The sequence below is a fragment of the Sus scrofa genome, chromosome 11 (genome assembly GCF_054392235.1).
Source record: "Sus scrofa isolate SSC_HxYL_T2T_F1_AM1 chromosome 11, Sscrofa_HxYL_maternal_Yorkshire_Landrace_v2.0, whole genome shotgun sequence".
Classification (NCBI taxonomy): Eukaryota; Metazoa; Chordata; class Mammalia; order Artiodactyla; family Suidae; genus Sus; species Sus scrofa.
This window is the reverse complement of record NC_139393.1, coordinates 7,400,964-7,422,084: the sequence shown is the minus strand read 5'-3', so window position 1 is coordinate 7,422,084 and position 21,121 is coordinate 7,400,964. Positions and strand designations below refer to the sequence as shown.

Below are 21,121 nucleotides of genomic sequence, written 5' to 3'. Positions count from 1 at the left end.
GATCTACAGCCGGCCTACACCACAGCGACAGCAACTCGGGATCCGAGCCACATCTGCGATCTACACCACAGCTCACGGCAATGCCGGATCCTGAATCCACTGAGCAAGGCCAGGGATCCAATCCACATCCTCACGGATACTCGTCGGATTCGTTTCTACTGCGCCACAGCGGGAACTCCAGATTTTGCTTTTAATTCTAGATTTAAAAACCATACCCTTAAACATGGTTTAAATTGTTGGGTTCATCAGTTTATGACTTTGTGTTCAGTGAGGCAGAGAGAAAATGCCCAGCACGCTGGCTGCCCGTGGTGTGTGGGGCTCAGGGAATGTTCATTTATTATTTTTAACAAAACTGCATAATGAAGCTATACTCGCAACATTGCGAAATTTTTCAGGAACTCACTTCGTGTTTTTCCATTTCGATGAATTCAAATGCACAGTGGGAACTCTGTGAAAACGTTCACAGTTTTTTAATTATCCTGGATCCTCGCTAAAACTTTCTCAAGGTTCTGTATTAGAACCGATTCTCCTTTGTGTACTTGAGTAACTTTATTATCTTAGCCAAGACCTAAGACCTGCACCTTCAGATTATCTCACCAAGTCAAATAGGTCTCCACTGACGGACAGAGCCCTTCAGTTTCTCCAAAAAAGGGGACGTCTTAGTGCAGATGTGGTAGAGGTTTGCCTGTCACTCATTCTTAAAGAAGCTGCCGCCAACCCGTCTTCTCTCTGCAGTGGTTTCAACTGCTGTTATTTTTCAGACTTTCTCTAATAAGCGGTTGGCGTCTTTGGCCATTTGTAGGACATCGCTGGCTTTACCCAAGCGAAGGGCTCTTGGTGTAAATTCGAGGTGGGTAAACCAAATGATTTTAAATGCAGTACAGCTTTTCCCGCTAATCCTCGAGTTGCTCCTTTGCAAAGTGAAGGATTCTTTTACAAAGCCAATAATCACATCCTAATGCATGGGTTTTGCAAATCTGGAATGTAATCCCTCAGACTTTTAAATTTTAAAAAATTTTTTAAAGTGTGGTTGATTCACAGTATTCTGTAAATTTCTGCTATGTAGTCATACATATTATATGTGTGTGTGTATGTGTGTATATGTGTGTGTGTATATATATACATATGTGTGTGTGTGTATATATATATATTTTTTTTATATTATCTTCCATCATGGTCTATCGCAGGAGACTGGCTATAGTTCCCCGTGCTGTACAGCAGGACCTCATTGCTTATCCGTTCTCAATGGAATCGTTTGCATCTACTAACCCCAAACTCCCCGTCCATCCCACTCCCTCCCCCTCCCCCTTGGCAACCTCCCAAGTCTGTTCTCTGTATCGGTGAGTCTGTTTCTGTTCTGTAGACAGGTTCATCTGTGCTGTATATTAGATTCCACGTACAAGTGATATCATATGGTACTTGTCTTTCCTTCTGACTTATTTGACTTAGTCTGAGACGTTCTTACAGCAGGTAGAGCCTTCTTTATTTGCTACTCTGAGCATTGGTCTTTGGGCTTCATTTTAAGTCAAAGATCGACAGGGTCAAGGCCAGATTGCTCCAGTCACACTCTGTGTTTGGCAGTGTTGGCTACTTGCGAAGGGTAATTTGGTGTAAAGGAAGGGGAATGTCGGGTATGGGGGGCTGGGGGGGGACACTGTGCTACAGAGCAGAATGGGTCAGGACCCTGGCATGCCCAAAGTTTGAATATCTTTGATTTTCTTTTAACACTTACCAGGCTGTTGGGGAGATCACGTCCTATGAAAACAAAGAAAGAGGGAAAAGGAAATGCTGACCCTCCCCAGAGCCGAAAAAGCAGGACTAAATTTCCAACAGGTTCTGTTGGTGGAGCGGTAATCACGACGAGAGGGTGAATCCAGCGCCAAGATGAAGGCGGAGAAAGGAAATCTGTCCCTTGAGGTTGAAACAAAACCACGGGGAAGGAAAAGGACAAAATGAGTGGGAGAAGTAATTTTTTTCCTAACCAGGAGAACAGAAAACTGAAGATAAGTCCTCCTTCCTCTGAAGAAGGGCTGGACCTCGTCTTCTCTATGTCGCCTCTGTCCCCTCACTCACATGCTTGCCTTTCATTGCGCCATCCAGTCCTCCAGGGAGAAAAAGAATCTTGCGGAGTTCCCGTCGTGGCGCAGTGGTTAACGAATCCGACTAGGAACCATGAGGTTGCGGGTTCGGTCCCTGCCCTTGCTCGGTGGGTTAACGATCTGGCGTTGCCGTGAGCTGTGGTGTAGGTTGCAGACGTGGCTCGGATGGATCCTGCGTTGCTGTGGCTCTGGTGTAGGCCGGAGGCTACAGCTCCAATTCGACCCCTGGCCTGGGAACCTCCATATGCCGCTGGAGCGGCCCAAGAAATAGCAACAACAACAACAACAACAAAAAAGACAAAAGACAAAAAAAAAAAAAAAAAGAATCTTGCTTTGTCCCCGCCAGACTTTCAAAGCCACGTAGCCCTTTGTTATCAGGACTCTCACCTTCATAAAACGCTGGTACAGGTCCTCCAAATCAGAGCAAATGTGATGGTGGGAGTGGGGGCAGGTTTTGCAGAAAAAGAATTTCTCTTCGGCAACAGTTTCATCCCCTGGGATAAAGGCTGCTGTGTTGCTGGCCTAGACCCTTCCTGCTTTTAAGGGTTCCTTTCTGGGACTCTACCCCAGGCAACGTGAGAACGAGGGGGAAAAAAATTTGCCCCACATCAAGGCTCTGCCTCTCTAGCTATTTGAATTTTTCTCGAGATTTTTCGATGAATGCCGTTCAAGGTAATGCATTTTCAAAAGAAAACCTGTCATGCTGACTGCTCAGCTCAATCGACCTCTATGAACTTCCCTTTTGGGTTCTCCAGATCCTCAGTGTACCTTACTACTCGAAATTGAACGAGAGGGCATTTCAGGGGATCAGTCAAAGATAACAGGAAGGTTCTGAGCTTTTATGGTTTAAAAGAATGCTGTTTTCAGAAACAGAGAACAAGAGCCCTATTATGAGCCTTTAATTATTTCTATGAATACATTACAAACTCCTCCATCACTAGACTGTAATAACTAAAAACTACCTTAGAATGACATTTAAATGAATTTCATTCCATGAAAATGAGAGCTTAAAATCAGCCGGGCAAACAATGGCATTTTGCTTTCCTATTGGCTCCTCGAAACTATTGCTCCATCAAAACATCAGAAGAGTCTTGTTCCTGTCATGTAAGACATGAAATGAACATAACTTCCATCCTGGTTCCAAAACCTTAGTTAGGTAATATGCCGGGGCCACTCCAGCTACTTCAAGGATATTGTGAAATCTCTTCAAAAAAAAAAAAAAAACCACAAAGTAAAGTTGAACACAGTTCAATCGAAAAGCTAGGCAGCTGGCATGAAGGATTTATGGAGGTGGAAAGGTGATCACCAATTTATATGAATATATTTGTTGTACCATGTAAATAGTCAAAGTGTAAGTCTTTACCAATTGCCAAGAGCTCAAAAGACCTGGTTCCAAAGGAGGCTACACTGAGCTGTAAGTATCAAAAAGGAAGAAAGTAAATGCATGTTTAACATCCATTGAACTTTGACTGTTTAAGAGTTAATGATACAATGTAAGGACTTTTCGTCTTTGTTCCTGATTATAATAGGACCTTGGATGATTGTTCCTTAGGATCGTCCCAAGATGCTGGGTTTAGCAGGAGAGAGGATATGCAAGTCGTATGCGCATCCAGCTCAGGTGAAAATGTTCAATGGAGATCTATGTAAGCATATGTAATATATGTTATTTACGTATATATTATTTATTATTTTAAAAATATATTCAATATTTTATATATATTTTATGTTATATTAAGTAAAATATATATTAATATGTTAAATAAGATATACATTATATTTTATTTACCTTTGTAATGTATGTGTACACAATGTAAACATACGTAAATATACACTTTATGACATGACTTTACGATGGGATGATGTGAAGCCATTCACTATGATATTTACAGAGTGGTGATGCTGGCAAAATGTTTATGACAGTGAAAAAAAAGAGCAAGATTAGAAGTTTTATAATATGGTTTTTGTCCAAATATTTAAAAGAAATGTAGAAAACGAGACAAATGGTGTAGGCTAGGAGAAGAGTTAGGGTTAGGTTTAATGGGTAGGTGTTACTTTTCTGACTCTATGTCCTTTCATGTTTTTCTAATAAGGAGGAGTTACTTTTGTCTTTGTGATTTTCTTTCTCTTTTTTTGGCCACACCCATGGCATGTGGAAGTATCCCAGGGCCAGGGATCAAACCCACACCACAGCAACAACCTGAGCCCCTGCAGTGACAATGCCAGATCCTTAACCGGCTGTGCCACAGGGGAACTCCTGTCTTTGTGGTTTTTGACAGTTTTTAAGTGACAGGTTCATTTCTACGCCTTTTCTGAACTCAGTCATTCTTAGTTAATCCTTTTATTATTTTTGCAAAGATTAGAGTTAAAGAAGCCTTTTAAGTATGGATGAGGCATTGATTTTAGGTACAGATTGGATATTGCTACAAATAGATATTCCGAAGGACCATTGTAGTGATGACCTTGTCTCACGTGCTTGTGGGTCAGAAAGCTGATGCAGGCAGGGTGCGTCTAGAAGCAGTACAGGGAACAGTGCATCTGCCTGTTGAATGTCGTATTTATTAAGGGTTATCTTTGGATGTGTAAACAAAAGATATTTCTTTTATTCCTCCAGGAAAGCCAGGTGGCTTCAAGTCTGGCGAACAACTTAAAACGGAAGACAGGCAGGAGCCAGGGGACCGTTCCCAAAGAGAGATGGAGTGTTTATTTCCGTTGAAGCTGAGCATCAGAAAAGAACTCTCTTTGGGGACGGGGAAATTTAACTGGCAGGGCTGTCACAACTGGGACTGGAATCCAGGGTCCCGCAGAAACACGGCACTGGCGGTCAGGAAGAAGGGTGTGGCCTGCGGCTGGCTGGACAAAGAAGAGTGGGACTTGGCCAGAATGGGGCAGAAATTGGGATGACGACGATGGAGGAGAACAAGATCTGGCTGGTGAGGCTGGACAGAGCGCTCCACACGTGGAATCTGAGTTACCGGAACCAAGTAAGGCTCTGTTTTATTGCCTGTAACCACCTGCCTGTGGACGGATTGCACCCTTGTCAAGTATCATCAGGAGGAAAGTGGTTTTCACCACTCTGCTCGCAAAGACCCGCCTGCGTTGCGCTCTCGTGACCTCCCCGGGGAGAAGAGTACAGGGAGGATAATAGGCTTAGGGCCAAGGGCAGAAAGAGGAATTTCGGGCTCCTCAGGAGGTAAAAGCAGGGGCACAGAGGTCTTTGTGTCCGTAGCACGCGCCTCAGTACCCCGATCCCTGCCACAAGCAGCAGCGCTGGGGAAATTGGCATTTCTTATTGCCACTGCTGTAATTCCTTGGGAAAATTCGTGTTTCTACATTTAAGTTTGTCTCTACACAATGATCGCTGTCTTTTCAGTAACCTGCTCCCTTACCCGACCATTTGCCAAGGACACTGAAGGGCCTCAATTGGCCGCTCTGGTCGACTGTAACTTAAAACACATCCTGGGAGTTCCCGTGTGATTCAGGGGGTTAAGAACCTGATATAGTGTCCATGAGGATGGGGGTTCCATCCCTGGCCTCGCTCAGTGGGTTAAGGATCTGGTGTTGCCGTGAGCTGTGGTGTAGGATGCACATGTGGTTCGGACCCCTGTTCCCGTGGCTGTGGCTGTGGTGTAGGCCGGCAGCTGCAGCTCCGATTTGACTCCCGGCCAGGGAATTTCCACATGCTGCAGGTGCAGCCCTAAAAAAGTAAAAGACAAAACCCAAAAACACACGCGGAATCCAACCACGCCCCTCCTCGGCTCCCTCCCACCCAGACAGCTCACGTCCTCATCTTTTCCCACCTCGCTCATGGTGGGACTCTCCAGATGGGTGTCCCACTACCCCCCGCCTCTGCCGCCCACCCCTTAGTCCATCCTCCATGTGGCAGCCTGAGCGGTTTATGCAAAACCGAAGTCAAACGTTGACATCATTCTGTATTAACCTCAAGCCTCACTCTTTTCTGGGCCCCCAGACCCGCAGGAACCACTTCTATCCAACTTTGCTTTCATCCGCTGCCCTCCCGCCCCCACGGTCAAGTTCAGGCTATGTCAGCTTCTCCCTGTCTCTTGTCTTCCTCTCAGAGTCTTGGCTTTTCTTGGTCCCTGGGCTTGAAAAACTCTTACCTACTCCCTTTTTGGTGGTGGTTTTGGTTTTTATCATAGATCCTTTTTAAAACTGCAAGTTTTCAAATACAGCAGCCATACACAAATACTGTGCAAAATCCTAGCATTGGCTGGGCAAAGGGACCACACTCCGCAGGAGTACGAAACGGGTCGGGGGTCAGGGGTCAGGGGATCACCTGGGGAACGGCACAGCTGACCGGCTTTCCAAGCGGCGTCTGTGGTGACATCTCCTGGGTGACTTGATTAGAACCCGGGCTCTGGGCATCGTTTTTTCCTCTGCTTTTTATGTTGCGTTTCTTTTTTGCCGTCAGGTCCCAGCCCAACTGTCCTTCCTCGGCACCGTCTTCTCTGCAGTCAAAGTTGGGGTCCCCCCCACCGCCGTCTCCTGAGGTCATTTTACGCATAGCACTTCGTACAGAATCCACCTTATTTATTTTAGTCGCTGTAGCAGTTTTCCGGAGCTGCCTTAGCAAAGGACCGCGGATGGAGTGGCATGAGCCATGGAAATTTGTTGGAAAAAAAAAAGACATTTATTTTCCCACAGTTCTGGAGGCTGGAAGTCCGAGGTCGAGGTGCCAGCAGGCTTGGTTTCTGCCGAGGCCTCTGTCCTTGGCTTGCAGATGGCGGCCCTCTTGCTGTCTCTACACGTGGTCCCCCTTCTGTGCCTGAACCTCTACTGTCTCTCTGTGGGTCCCGTTTCCTCCTATAAAGTCACAGTCAGAAGGCAGCAGAGCCCCCTCTAACAGCTTCATTTTTAATGTAATTACGTCTTTAAAGCCCTCTCTCCAAATATAGTCATATTCTGAGGCACGGGGTGGGGATTAAAGCTTTAACCTGTGAATTTTGAGAGAAAGGCAATTCAGCCCATAACAATAACTTACTGGCTTTTTTTTCTTTTTTTTTTTTTTTTGCTTAAACTGTTTATTTTCTGTCTCTCTACACTAAACACAAGAGCAGAGGTTTGTCTTCTGTTCACGCTGTAGCCCTGTGGACCACATCATTTCAAAGGAAGTGCTAAGGGTTTATCCTAAAGTGGTGAACATTCATTGGTTTTGCATAATTCCTTTTTTTTTTTTTTTTTTTTAACAGCCACACTTGTGGCATGTAGAAGTTCCCAAGCCAGGGGTGGAATCAGAGCTGCAGCTGCCAGCCTACACCACAGCCACAGCAATGCTGGATCCGAGCTACATCTTGGATCTATGTTGCAGCTTGTGGCAACATTGGATCCTTAACCCACTGAGCCAGGTCAGGGCTTGAACCCATGTCCTCACAGGGAAAACATCCAATTCTTACTCCACTGAGTCACAATGGGAGCTCTGCACAATTCTTTATTATCTTTTCCCAGTGCACCCCATTTTTCTGAAAGATTTTTACCTCCTAAACTGCATTTATTAAGTCTTTTCTTTTTTCTCATGTCCTTTTTTGGGCCAACCCCGAAGCATATGGAGGTTCCCAGGCTAGGAGTCTAATCAGAGCTGTAGCCACTGGCCTACGCCAGAGCCACAGCAATGCCAGATCCAAGCCTCGTCTGCAACCTACACCACAGCTCACGGCAACACCAGATCCTTAACCCCCTGAGCGTGGCCAGGGATCGAACCTGCAACCTCTTGGTTCTTAGTCGGGTTCATTTCTACTGCGCCACAACGGGAACTCCTAAGTCTTTATTAGTAGATTTTTTTCCATGAGATAATCAATGCCATTATGTTCCAGCCAAAAATTCAAGAAGTCTGTCACTTGATTCCCTGGGGGAGCCCCATCCATTGTAAACACCCCTTCCTAGTAACCCTTTTAAAGTGTTGACAGTATCTCAGGGATTTGTTCCTCCTTCCTTCCTGGTCACCATCTTCTCAGGTCCCTGACATGAAGGAACTCAAGGCAGAAACACAGTGAATTAACTCTCACAGGTTTGGCTCTCCAGTTCCTCTGATTCCAGAATCAGACTAGAATATATTGGCTGATCAGAACCTAAAACTGCTCACCCTCCCCCAGGACCATATGTTCCTTTACTTGTCTGTGTGGGTAACGCGAATTCCAAGCCCGCAACCTGTCAGGTTCGTTGAGCTAAAAACAAAGGCTGGTGAAAAGCCAGCCACTTTAGCTAAAGAATCCACGATGGGAGTTCCCGCTGTGGCACGGTGGGATCGACGGCATCTTGGGAGCATTGGGACGAGGGTTCAATCCCAGCCCAGCACAGTGGGTTAAGGATCTGGTGTTGCCACAGCTGTGGCTTAGGTCACAGCCTTGGCTCCCTGGCCCGGGAACTCCCTATGCTACAAGGCGGCCACAAGAGAAAGAAAGACAGGGAAAAAAAAAAAAAAAAGAATCCATGGTGAATTGTCCCATAAAAAATAATCCGTTCCAAAAATGATAGGTCCCTATCCTTGATATGAAGGCTTTGCATGTCTTGCAGTTGGCAGAAAGTTTTTACAAGAATGAAAATAAACACACCCATGGTGCTATAAATAAAAGATGAATGGGGAGCCAGCTCAAAGGCATGAAAACATGGACCACCAGGCAGGCAGCTGTTCCAGGAACCACAGCTCATCCCTGACAATGGAGGTATGGATGGATTATAATCGAGAATTTTAATTTCATGTTTGGCATCATAAGGCTTATTGTTAACACCGTTAATTTGTAAACTTGAGACTTTGTGCATTTGCTTTACTATAAAAACTAGCACAGAATTGCAGGTGCCAATGTAAAGGCTGTACATAAACTCAAGTATCATCAGAGTTTAAATTTGGGGGGGAAAAAAAACCCACCTCCAATGACAGCAAAACGCTTCCCAACGTATTTTTTGTACGTGTTATTTAGCATATTCCAAAGAAATAATTTTATTCAGAGTACACCGGCCTTTTAATTTAATGACCATACTGAATAAGCCCCAAAGAACCTCCAGGTGTAAGAGAAAACACACACAAGCTTCCAACAGAATCATCTTTCTCTTGGTTCAATGTGCAGCCTGGAAGGAAATTTGAATTTGAAATTTGACAAGCGCTTCCATAGAAGACTTGAAAAAATGAGCTTTGGGCCACTGGTTTATGTCCTAAAGGGATGGAGCTTATAAGAAACAGTAGCAAAAGGGCACAAGATGTGTTCAGGCCTCCAAGATTTTATAGTGTCAGGAGACACATTTAAACTTACCATGGTTTTTACACTAATAAATATTTGTCGTGTGATTTTTATTTAAATGGCAAAGTTTTATTTTGATTTCTTTGACTATATCATGATGCAGGACTAACTATAATTGTATTTGTACAGAAAGTAGAAACACCCTTCCAGGAATAAGAGTGGGTTTAATGGATATATATATCCTTGGAAGAAACAAAACTCAAAGGCCAGCATCTTATTAAGCCAATAACTTAGTTCTGGGTCCCTAAAGCTACTTATCTGTTTTTGCTGTTTATGGAAGACAAAGCGTGTAGGTATGAGCTGAGAAGAGTGAAGCTTTTGTTCTAAGGTTTTAACTCAACTCTGCATTCGTGAGTGAGTGCCCCCTGCCCAGTGGTATTTTTTCTCCTTGTTCCCTGCCCCTCTCCCTGATCCTTCTCAGAATTAAACACATCTGAGTTTGAATCCCAGTGACCGAGAGGAAGTTATCCGAGTCTCTTCTTCATCTGTAAAAATGGGCAAGATGACATGACTTCACAGGGTGGTTGTAAAGATTACATGAAATACAGTCCGCAAAGCCCCAGACAGGAGGTTGCCTGGGAAACTGGTACCATCCGGCTCCTCCTCTGCTGCCGCTCGCTCCTTTCTCTTCTTTTTTCTTCTTGTCTTTTCCTTCTCTCTCTCTCTTTTTTAAAGTCTTTTTTTTTTTTCTGTCTTGTATTCTCTATAGTATGTAGAAATATTTGGGGTGAAGTGGGCTCTGGGCCCCTCGGACTTAAGGAAATGATGATTTAGGGAAATTCATAAACAAATGAATACTGGAGATGTTCAGTGATAGTGGAAATGACTGGACTTGGCTCCTGAAATCTCCAGGCTCCCAGGCTCCAGGCACCTTGTAAACATCGCCAAGCGTGTCTTTGTTCAAATCGCTGCAGTGTTTCGGAGTACTTACAAAAGAATGCATTTTAGGGGAGTCTCTCTGTGCTAGATTTTCTACGAGTAGGAATAACCTTTCCTCTCTTGAAGCTGGTTTAGAACCCATGTGTGTTTTAATTTTCCCACTACATCCAATGCTTGCGGTTTCAGTTTTGTTTAAGGAAGGCGAGACACAAACACACTAAGGGAAGCTGGGAGGTTTGCTTCTGGGGCTTTAACGAACTGACAGAATCACCTCGTTGCTCTCTCTTCCCTGGGATCCTGATCTCCCCCAGGACTCAGGTTCCTCCTTTGATGTCGCTTGGATATGTGGTCAGGGACAGAAAAGCGACAGAGGAGAAAATAATAGTAGGGGAACCTAAGGAGGAGTATCTCCTGGAAAACCTACCCACCTTCCTCTCCAAATCTTCAGAGAAGTTTGAAAACTGCTGGAACTGGCCGGACCCACGAGCCAGGGGCAGCTTTGTTTACAAATCAGAAACACAGTAATTCCCTGCTGACTGTTCTCCTTGCTTCTCTGAGACGTCTTTGTTTTTTGTTTGTTTTTGCTCTTTTTTTAGGGCCGCACCTGAGGCATAGGGGTTGAATCAGCGCTACAACTTCTGGCCTACACCACAGCTCATGGCAACACCGGCTCCTTAGCCCACTGAGCATGAGGCCAGGGATCGAACCCATGTCCTCATGGATACTGGTCGGGTTCATCACCTGCTGAGCCACGAAGGGAACTCCAACCTGACAAATCTTATAAAGTGATGTTTCCGCAGCCGGCAGATGCCAGGAGAGTCCTGAGAGGCAGAGCCCGGCTCCTCAGACACTCTCGTTCCTGCAGCCCAAAGGTCCAGCTCAGGGCATTTGCTGCCACCATTTGGGACAGGGGACAGGGAAGGTTAGGATTTTAGATGTGTATGCATGAAGCGTCCTTGAAGTGAGAGAGTTATGCGGACCATCTGCCCCCTGGCCCCTCACTGCCCTGGCTTCCCCGACAGCAGCCCCGGGTGAGGGTTACATGGAGATGAGGTGGCTCGCTCCTCTGTCCTTTCCAGAAGCCGATGTTAAGGGAAGAACAAGATAGGAGAGGGATCAGGACGAGCGCTGAGAATGGGAGAGCCTGTGGGTTTTGCTTTTCCTTTTTTGTTTGTTTTTTTGAAGACAGGAGAGGGAGTTCCCGTGGTGGCTCAGTGGAAACAAATCTGACTAGTATCCATGAGGACACAGGTTCAATCCCTGGTCTCCCTCAGAGAGTTAAGGATCTGGTGTTGCCGTGAGCTGTTGTGTAGATCGCAGACTCAGATCCTGCATGGTTGTGGCTGTGGCGTAGGCCAGTGACTACAGCTCCTAGCTTGGGACCCTCCATATGCCACAGGGGCAGCCCTAAAAAGCCAAAAAAAAAAAAAAAAAGATAGGAGGCATCTGAGCATGTTGCCATGGCAAAGAGAGGTCGGCCTGGGGTCATCCCAGCTCCCTGTGTCCCTGTCAGTAGGTCCCCTTTCCTATACAGTCACTCTAGGTGGAAGAACTTTGGGAGAAGAAGAAGAGGCAGAAGGTGTAGGACAGAGGAGGTTGTGTGTTGGGGACAAGGTTCTGGGGCTCCTCGGCTGAGTCTTAGAAGGGGGGGGGCACCAGGAGCCCCAGGAGCATAACGAGGGCAAAGAATGGAGGCTGCTGGGTTATGGGCTGCATATACATGTGTGCGATTTCTTCCTTAACTCCTTTTCTTTGTGAAGTAAGAGGCCATGAGGTCCCGGTTTGGGGTTCACATTCCATGTTCAGTTTGCTTGACTCTACTAGCCATGAGGCCAACCCTCTCACAAATGTGGTGTCATTGTTCTCTGTGATGAGAAGCAGTGGGTCAGGATCCGAGCAGCGCCTGAACAAGTAGCTGAGACCGCGTGCCCTAAGGGACGTTGGTTTAGTCAAGTGACGGTCCCATATGAAAATCCTAGCACAGCAGAAAGACAGAGTGAGACACGCCTGTACCACTAACTAGGAAAGCATCTATCACTATATCCACTATAGTCATTGTAACTATAATTGTAGCTTATGCTTGAGAGCGCGTTGTGTGCTAGAGAGAGTTCTCCTTTAAATTTAGATATTTTGTGTGCGCTTTTCCACTTTCATAAGTTATTATTTTTAGTTTTATTTTTTTGGGTGAGAAGATAAGGGTAACTCACCCATGTTCACACATCTAGTAAATGGCAAAGCCGGGATTCAAATCCAGGACCCAGGTTCATAACCAATATGTTATTTTTCCCTCTTTCTCTCACTGTAACCTATTGCTTTAAGTCTAAGGTTTTCATTGTTATAGATTAATGACATCTGGATCCCTCCGAAAGATGAGAAGGTGATTTTTTTTTTTTCCTTAGGGCCACACCTGTGGTATATGGAAGTCCCAGGCCAGGGGTCAGATTGGAGTTTCAGCTGCTGGCCTAGGCCACAGCCACAGCAACGCCAGATCTGAGCCCAGTCTGCAGTCTACACCACAGCTCACAGCAATGCCGGATCCTTAACCCACTGAGTGAGGCCAGGGACTGAACCTGCAATCCTCATGGATACTAGTTGGGGTCTTAACCCACTGAGCTGCGATGGGAACTCTGAGAAAGTGATGTATTATGAAGGGTCCTGGTATGCTGGATGCGATAACAGTTAAAGAGGGTAATTCGTCCTTTCAGCGCTGCTGCTGTTGCTGCAAGACAGGCCCCCTCTCCCCTGGGAGGTCTCTTACTGCATGCAGGAGGTGGTGTGTGCTCACTCATCATTCAGTCTTGATCATTTGGTCGTGAAATTCAGCCACACGGGCAGTTGCTCAAAAGGCCTGACTCAAGGACTGAATGAGTGATGACAGAGGCCAGTCTCTGGCCCCAGCCGTTGTGACTGGCCACCTCCCTGTCAGTAGGATATACCAGAAGCCTTCAGGAGCAAACATGAGGCTTTGGAGAAGTCTCACCTTGCTTCTTCTGGCTGCTCTCTTAGATATGAATGTCATGTGCAATACATTTATTGATAGATAAAGCCACTCTCTCCCTGGCTGGAGAGAAAAAAGACCCCACCAGTTTGATCCTATTGGAATAGTTAGGGATCACTCGATCAAAAAAACTAGTGTCGAAAACAGTTTCTATCTGAAATTATATAACTATTCTCTTCCCCAATACAACATTGTAAATCAACTATACTTCAGTAAAAACAAATAAACAAAACCCAATGACTGTGGTAGAGGTTATTGGAATACAAAAGAAACAGAATTTACAGTTCATGCCACCAGATTAGTGTAAAGGACCATTCTCTTGCCTACACTGATGAGAGTATGATGCTTATACAGGGTTTTTTCTTTTTTCTTTTTTTGTTGAATAGAGTTCTATTACTTTTGCCATTAATTTTTGTTTTTACATTGACTAATCATGGTAAGCTGTTTCTATGACAATGAAAACCAAGAGGAATGATTGTGTTTGGATACCCATTTAATGATACATTTTATAGTCATTTGATATATTTGTCATGACTTAACACAAAATTATATAATAATTCAACAATTCTATAATGCCACAGTGATCTAGTCTGCTTTTTTGTTTCTTGAAGCGTCTTAGAGGAAACTCATTCTCAGGTACATTTGACAGTTACTGCAAAAACATGGCTGCTTCTCTAGAAGTTTCTATCCTCTCATTTGTTGAAAGACTTGGAGATGATGTCATGCCTAAGAGTCCTTCCCAGCTTTCTCACTGGATATTCAATAGTGTGGGAAAAACGAGGGGCCAGGTCAGGAAGCAAGGCATTGTGGGACATCAGCAAGAGGCAAAACACAGGTTTTACCTTTCCAGTGGTCTGTGAATTTAGACTGCCCAACTCACACGGCTGTAGGTTTGCAAAAACTTGCTAAAAATATGTTACCATTAAAGAACATAATATGTTTTTTCAGAAGTGAACACCAGCCTTCATATAAAAATCGTCTTTCCGTTGGCATATCCTCTTAGTCATGGGGAAGCAATTGAGCTACGCCTGAATATCATTTCTGCATTAATGAGGCACACCTCCAAGTCTGAAGAGAACATCAAAAGGTAATCCCTGACTTTACAAAATCATGGAACCGCAAGAGAATTTAAAGGTTCATCTCTTCGATGCACTTATCATCGAGGTTATTGGGGTTCATTCATTTGTTATGTTAAACACTGGGGCTGCAAAGATGGGTAAAACCCAGCAGAAGCTCTTAAGGATGTTGCAAGGAGTTGGAGACCCGAGGTACAAAGAGGTGGAAAGGTGGCTGCAGCCCAGGAGAGAAAGAGCAAAGCTGCCAACCTGTCACAGGTCTGGGTGTCGCCTCCCCACTTAGGATGTGGTGGCTCAGGGGTCTGTATGATGTCAATAGATTATTTATAAAGAAGAAAGTAATTTCTGAATGCTGTCTGACTGATATCTGTACTAAATGGCTGTTAAAACCCCAGGGTCATGTCACCCACGCCCAGCTGGGCGAGGTGGCAACGCAAGTGGAGAATGGTCCCAGCTGTGAGAGGCGAGCTTCTGGGGCTTTGTCCACACTGGCCCCAGATCTTACTGTGCTTGCTGCCCTGTTCTCCTTGCTCAGGGTCAAGCCTTCAAAAAAAAATTTTTTTTTTAGTGCAGTGTCTTTATTTTAATTGGCATATTATTGATTTACAATGTTTCAGGTGTACAGCAAAGTGACTCAGTTGTATACATTATATATATATATATATGTATATTCGTCTTCAGATTCTTATCCATTATAGGTTATTACAAGATACTGAATATAGTTCCCTGGGCTATATATTATGTCCTTGCTGTTTATTTTATATATCTTAGTGTATGTCAAAGATGTCTATTCCTGGGCTTCCCTCTGTGGGGCACTGGGACGAGGGTTTGATCCCTGACTGGGCACAGTGGGCTAAGGATCCAGCATTGCCACAGCTGCAGCGTGGGTCGCAACGGCAGCTCTCATCTGATTCCTGATCTGGGAACTCCCTATGCTGTGAGGTGGCTCAAAAGGAAAAAAGAAAATTGTTTATTTCTTACACATAGAAAAAGGCTCAACCAGATAGAAATCATCTACATGCAAAATGAAAAACACCACAAAGTAGAGGTTTTATTTTTTTACTTAATAAATTGGCCTACAGAGTCAGGACAGATTCAAAAGTTTTGCTAGCATGTGGATCCTTAACCCACGGCAGTCCAGGTGAGAAGGTCTGGTTAGGGGAGTGCAGGGTTAAAGGGACTGGACATATTTGCAACACGTGGGCATGGAGTGGAAACTAAGTCAGCCACGGGGTCCGGTCTGTTCCCCTGCCTTACACAATTCTTTTCTTCGTATCCCAAATGCTTTCCGAGCACTGCTCTCAGATCTACAAACACACATAATACATCCGTTCTGCTCTGGCAAGAGTAAAAGACTCGCAGGGGAACGTCGGTTAATAAACCCATGACTGGCAGAATAGCTCTGGTTTCAGAGAAGACCTTGGCTTTTTTTTTTTTCTTTTTGCGGTAAGAATTGAACATTTCTTGAGACCCTTCTTCGACGGGGCCTCTTGCATGGGTGTTAGGGGGATTCATATAGATTTTCTCATGGGAAAGAAATGTGGTATAATTTTACAAAGTAAAACCTTGAAGTGACTCTGGGACCAAAGAGGACCAGGCCAGCCTTGGGTAAAACTGGATGGAGGTGGCAAAGATGCTTTCAAAGTTCCTACTTGCACTTTGCCTGCAGCGTGGGGTGTGGCCACGCCCCTTAATCCCCATCCCCACTCCCCATCCCTCCCCCTCAACGTTGCAGACCTTTCTCTGCCTCCTGTGGCATTTTCCTTCTCCTAGATCTTTAATAAATGGCAACGAATGGAATAATGAGATCATTAGGCAAAGGAATATCTGATTAAAGGTTACTGGTCTCCTAGAAAATAATGCCTTTGTCTAGTTTAAATTCATGAGTTTCTGAATTTAAGACCCTAAAGGAATGGTCCTAAGACAGGAAGCATTTCAGACCCCTTACATGGCAGATGGGGGACGTATATTTTTAAAAGCCTCATTGCGATGCAGTTTACATTTCATAAAATTCTGCCACCTGGAAATAGCCAAAAGGGGGAAGCAATCCAAGTGTCCACTGATGGGTGAACGGAGAGACACAATGTAATACGTACATACCTCCAAGGGAATGTTTATTTAGTCTTAAAGGGGAAGGAAATTCTGACACCTGCTGCAACATGGCTGAACCTTGAAGACACTGTGTTCCGTGACATAAACCAGTCGCAGAAGGACAAGGACTCTGTGGTTCTGCTTACATACGTCACCTAGAGGAGCCAAGTTAATGGACACAGAAAGTATTGTGGCAGTTGCCAGGGGCTGTGGGAAAGGAGAACTGGAAGTTGTTAACTGGGTTTGGCGTTTCAGTTTTGCAAGATGAAAGAGTCTGTGGATGGATGGTGGTGAGGGTAGTACAAAAAAATGAATGTACGTAATGCCGCTGAATTGTGCCCCCCCCAAAAGGTTCAGGTGGTAAATTTTATATTATGTAAATGTAACTATAATCTTAAAAAGAGGAGAGTAAGTCCCCCCCTTTAAAGTATACAATTCAGTGGTTTTGGTATATTTAGAGTTGTACAGCCATGCCATAGCCTCACTTTAGAACATTTCCATCGCACCCCACACCCTCCTCCCCCTAAAAAAAACCCCCCTCATACCCATGAGCAGTCACTTGGGGGAGATATTTTTAACAGGTCATGTGTTGTTCTGGGACTTCACTTCATAGCCTCTCAGCAGGGGCCTCAGAGATTTTAGTCCACCCTTCTCAGATGAAGAAATTGAGGCTCAGCAAAGCAAAGTACCTTGGCGAAGTGCACACAGCAAATTCCCCAACAGAGCCAGGCCTTTTGATTTCCTGTGGAGTTATTTTTCCTAATACGAACATGCCATGGAACTCGCTTTCTTCCAACGGATGCTGACAGTAGATGAAAGGTGTCGAGATGTTATCCTTTTCCACGGTGGACAGGGCTGTCTGAAGTCTCCCATCTCAGCCATCTGAGTCAGGAGCTAGAGAGCAAAGAGAAGAAGCAGAGTGGAAAAATCTGTACCTGTCTTCAGCAACGCTCCCTGGTGATTAATTGTGCGAGGGAAGAGATAGATTGAGTTTATGGAGGATGATGTCTCAGCCTCTTAGAAGAGCCACTGGAAATACAGCTTAGGTGCAGTGTCCTTACTTTTGAAAGATGCTGCCTTGGGTTGTGGGGGCAGGGCCAACTGGCAGCAAACGGCAACATCATGTGTCAGAAACGCCAAGGTCTTGGGCTGCAGGCCATAGTCATTACCTCTCTCGTGGTTGTATGATTATTAGGAAGCAGCAGAGGAAGTGAGCTGACGCTTCGAGACGTCCTGCCATCTTCTACTTCTTGCTTGTCTGCATTTAGGCCCAGCAGAGCCTTGGCCGGGGCAGCAGCTGGGTGAGAGGTGGGGTTTGGAGTGGGGTGGAGGGCCACGTCTGTGAGCAAGAGCCTTCGAAACATGTTCCAAAGTTCCTTCTGAACTCATCCATCAGTGGAAGCATCTCCAGCTGCCCTATTTCCTGGAGGGCCGGTAAAGAAGGCTCTGTGATGGCCAAACATGGAGAATGGGGCCAAGGAAAATCTTACAGTTACAGACTCAGACATATCTAGACCAAGTCCTGAAGCTAATTGGGGCAGCTTTGGGTCTCTTTTCTTCTGTCTTTTGGTCTCTTGGGGATTCGATCTACCCTCTTCCTCCGTGGTCACCACCCTAACGTGCCGCAGGATGATGTAGGCCCCAAGAAGTGCTTGGGATTTCTCCAGCCAGACTATTCAAGAGGCAGGTACACGACACATCCTGTGAGTTGCCATCCTGATGAGACACACCTGACTGGAGCGATTGCCGTGGGGAATGACAGAGGCTCCTAGACAATGGAGGACAGCGCCTGGGTTACTCATTTTTAAACTCCCAGTGCCTAGCAGAGTGTCTGGCATGTTTGAGGAATAAATCAGTAGTAAAGTGTCACATCAGATGATGCAGTATTATTTACCAAGTGATTTATTTTCCATGCATGAACTCATCCTCGCAGCTGCCCCTACTTTACCCCTGGAAGGTAGGCAAGACTGTTTTACAGGTGAAATCACAGAGCTGTCGGTTAGAGAGGAGGCTTTCAGACTCTAAATCCATTGGCATTTTTGTACAGGTGTCTTATTGAGGCAACCCTGCCTAAAATACTCGGAGCACTGAGAGATGTAAGTGGAGAGTCAGATAGACATTTGTGGTCTCTGCGTTCTGTTCCTAAATCTGGGGGAGATCTTGTCTGCATCTAGCTCTCTCACAAATGGTATTATTTTGTGCTGTTTGCTAACCACGGGCAGGTGTAGACGTTTTCAATTACATTTTGAATTGAAATAGCATTTCAGGGCTAGCCTGGTAAGCCCCATGTGGTTCGTAGTAGCTATTTCCTGATAGAGATTAGAAACTACTGTTTGTAATACAGTTTTGGGTTCATATATTGTTGTATCTAATACAGTTTTTGGTAATTTCAATTAACTAGATTGTAGCTTTATGGCCCTGGGTCTTCAAGAAACAATGTTCAAACATTCTCCCTGCTTAATGATATCCTTACTGTTGTTGAACTTCTATGACCTTATTGGAAATCAATGATTGCTTCTGATCTTCCAAATGTCTGGTTGAGGAGAGACCAAGATGAAATCACTATACAGAATGCTTTGAGATTGCAGGATGTGGAGAGCGTACTGTCGTTAAAATGAATGATTCCGCTTGGAGGTAAACCATATTTTAACTCTGCATGTGTAGTGTGCATGAAGGAATTTCTCTGTGCAGAGTGATTTTCCCCCAATAATTTGCAGGATCACAGCACTCCCAGTAGCAGGTATCACCTAGCTCGTGCGCAGTCGCTCGGCTAAAGCGAGCTTTCCTCTCCTAGCAACTGTTGCTAAGAGAGGCGTGGCTTCGGAGTCCCGCGAGGAGGCGTTCGGGGGCCTCAGCGCGTAGACTACACTTCCCGTGATGCTCGAGGGTGGTCTTGGTGGTGACGCACTTAGTGTCCGCGGAGCGGGAGGGGGAGAGGGAGCGTGAGGGCCAGGGCGGGGGCGGCGGCCGCGAAGGGGGCCCGTGCTTTCTCCGAGTCGCAGACTCGCGCTCGGGCAGCCGCCGCCGCCGCCGCCGCCATGTTGGCTTGAGGGCCGATGACTGGGGGCGGCTGCGGCGCCGGGGACTGAAAAGTGGAGGAGGAGGCGGAGAGACAGAGCTCTGAGAGGAAACCCTTCCCGGGCTGAGAGGAAGGACCCGGCCTCTTCCGGGGACCAGCCGAAGTCGGCGTCGCGGGGAGCTCGCGAGGCCGGGGAGGGGAGGGGAAGGCGGAGACGGGGGAGGCGGAGGCGGCAGAGGAGCGCCGAGAAGCCGGAGGCGATGCGCCCCGAGCCCCGCGGCTGCCCCGAGGCGCCCGCGGCCTGAGCCCCGACGGGCCGTGGGGTCTCCAGCCCGCCTCATCTCCCCGCGCCCCCGGTTCGCCGCTCGGCTGCCCGGCCCGGGCTTGCGCTGCGGCTCCCAACGAGTTAAATGCCCTTGAGCGCGGGTTTCCGCGGCCCGGCTCGCAGCCCCGGCCGCGCGAGCTGAGCTGTTTCCCCGCGCCGCCCGCCGGGGGACGCGTCCATGTGTAGCCACATAGTTATCTGTGTACCTCGGCGCCGGGGCATTCGCCTCCTGCTTAATGAGGACTTGACTCGGGAGCAAGTGTGAATCACTGCCGGGCTGGGAGAGGAGGCAGGCGATTTAACCCCCTCCCACCCCGCTCCATGTCCGTGTGTCACTCGGCTCGGTCCACCTGGCGCGGCCGGTCCTGGGGCGGCTGCTGTTGCTGCGGCGGCTGCTGACGACGACGACGGCGGCGGGGCTGCCGCTGCCACCCCGAGAGTTCCCTCCCGCTCCGGCCGCTCGGCTCCCGGCGACTGTTCCTCTTCGCTCGGAACCTCGGCCAGGCCGGCACTTGGGCTCCGAGAGAACTTATTTTTTTTTGGAAAGCACAGCTCGAACCGTTCAGGATCCCGAAGGTTGATTTCCGTAGCCCGAAGACTTCTCTTTTTGGTTCGTCTTTTTTGATTTTTTTTTTTTTTTCTTCGCCAGTATCTGGGTCTATCTCAAACGGCAAGATGTCCAGTAATGTCCCGGCGGATATGGTAAGTGAAGGATAAGAGTTACGACACCCTTTGATTTACTTGTGGTTTCCAATCTTTTTTAATCGGAAAGGCTGCAGGCGTGGGGTGAAGGTTGCTGGCGGGGGACGGTTGAAAAGCCGCGGTGCGGGGACGTGGCTTTGGCCAAGTTGGGGGTTCTGCTGGCCCTCGTGTGGGAAGTACTGCTTCTAATACGGTTTTTCTCGTCGGGCTGTGTTTTCTACATGATTAAAGACGATGGAGAAGTTGGGAAAATGTAGCAAGGTGGCTCGAAGTGGCGAAGAGCTCTTCCTCTTTGCTAGCAGTCTCTGAGCACTGGTGTCTTGGAGCTTCTGAAAACGTCAGTGGCCGTGGGCAGCGCTGAGGACGGATGTCCCTACAGATACCGAGGTGGCCAGGAAAACGGGGATCTTGGCTCGGTGACACGGGTGGTTAATGCAGTGGGTACTAGCTTGCTATTTCCAAGAGCACAGCCGCAGTATCCGGTCGAGGGAAGACTCGATTAGGATTTGCTGTGAGCTTTCTGAAACGTCTGGGTGAACAAGGATGGCAGGCAGAAATATGAACACGTTTTGGAATTGTCACAAATCTAGGCTGACTCGATTTTGCCACTTGTAATGAATGTGCCAGGACTCTTCGTACCGAGTATTTAGTAGTATTACATCATTGGACTTTTAAAAGCTAG

At 46.5% G+C, this 21,121-nt stretch overlaps 2 protein-coding genes and 1 long non-coding RNA gene across 3 annotated transcripts in view; 2 read left to right on the top strand and 1 right to left on the bottom strand.

Moving 5' to 3' along the window:
• Window positions 1-2,763: 2,763 nt before the first annotated feature.
• On the top strand, window positions 2,764-11,662 carry LOC106505246 (uncharacterized). The gene is made up of 4 exons (XR_014819129.1): window positions 2,764-3,513; window positions 3,629-3,742; window positions 4,711-7,643; window positions 11,604-11,662. It is a non-coding gene; the product is annotated as an uncharacterized LOC106505246 (long non-coding RNA).
• A 4,737-nt stretch (window positions 11,663-16,399) lies between these two features.
• On the bottom strand, window positions 16,400-21,061 carry LOC102165571 (uncharacterized). Its single transcript, XM_005668309.4, has 2 exons — window positions 17,563-21,061; window positions 16,400-17,287 (listed from the first exon to the last, which is right to left on the bottom strand). Exon 1 carries the CDS (start codon window positions 19,751-19,753, stop codon window positions 19,184-19,186), a length of 570 nt encoding a protein of 189 aa, XP_005668366.1. The 5' UTR covers window positions 19,754-21,061; the 3' UTR covers window positions 16,400-17,287; window positions 17,563-19,183.
• UBL3 (ubiquitin like 3) overlaps window positions 19,647-21,121 on the top strand; it is a 65,256-nt gene continuing 63,781 nt past the window's right edge. Inside the window, exon 1 of the mRNA XM_003130919.5 lies at window positions 19,647-20,439. Coding sequence (XP_003130967.1) covers window positions 20,413-20,439 — 27 coding nt within the window. The 5' untranslated portion in view covers window positions 19,647-20,412. The remainder of the gene's footprint in view (window positions 20,440-21,121) is intronic.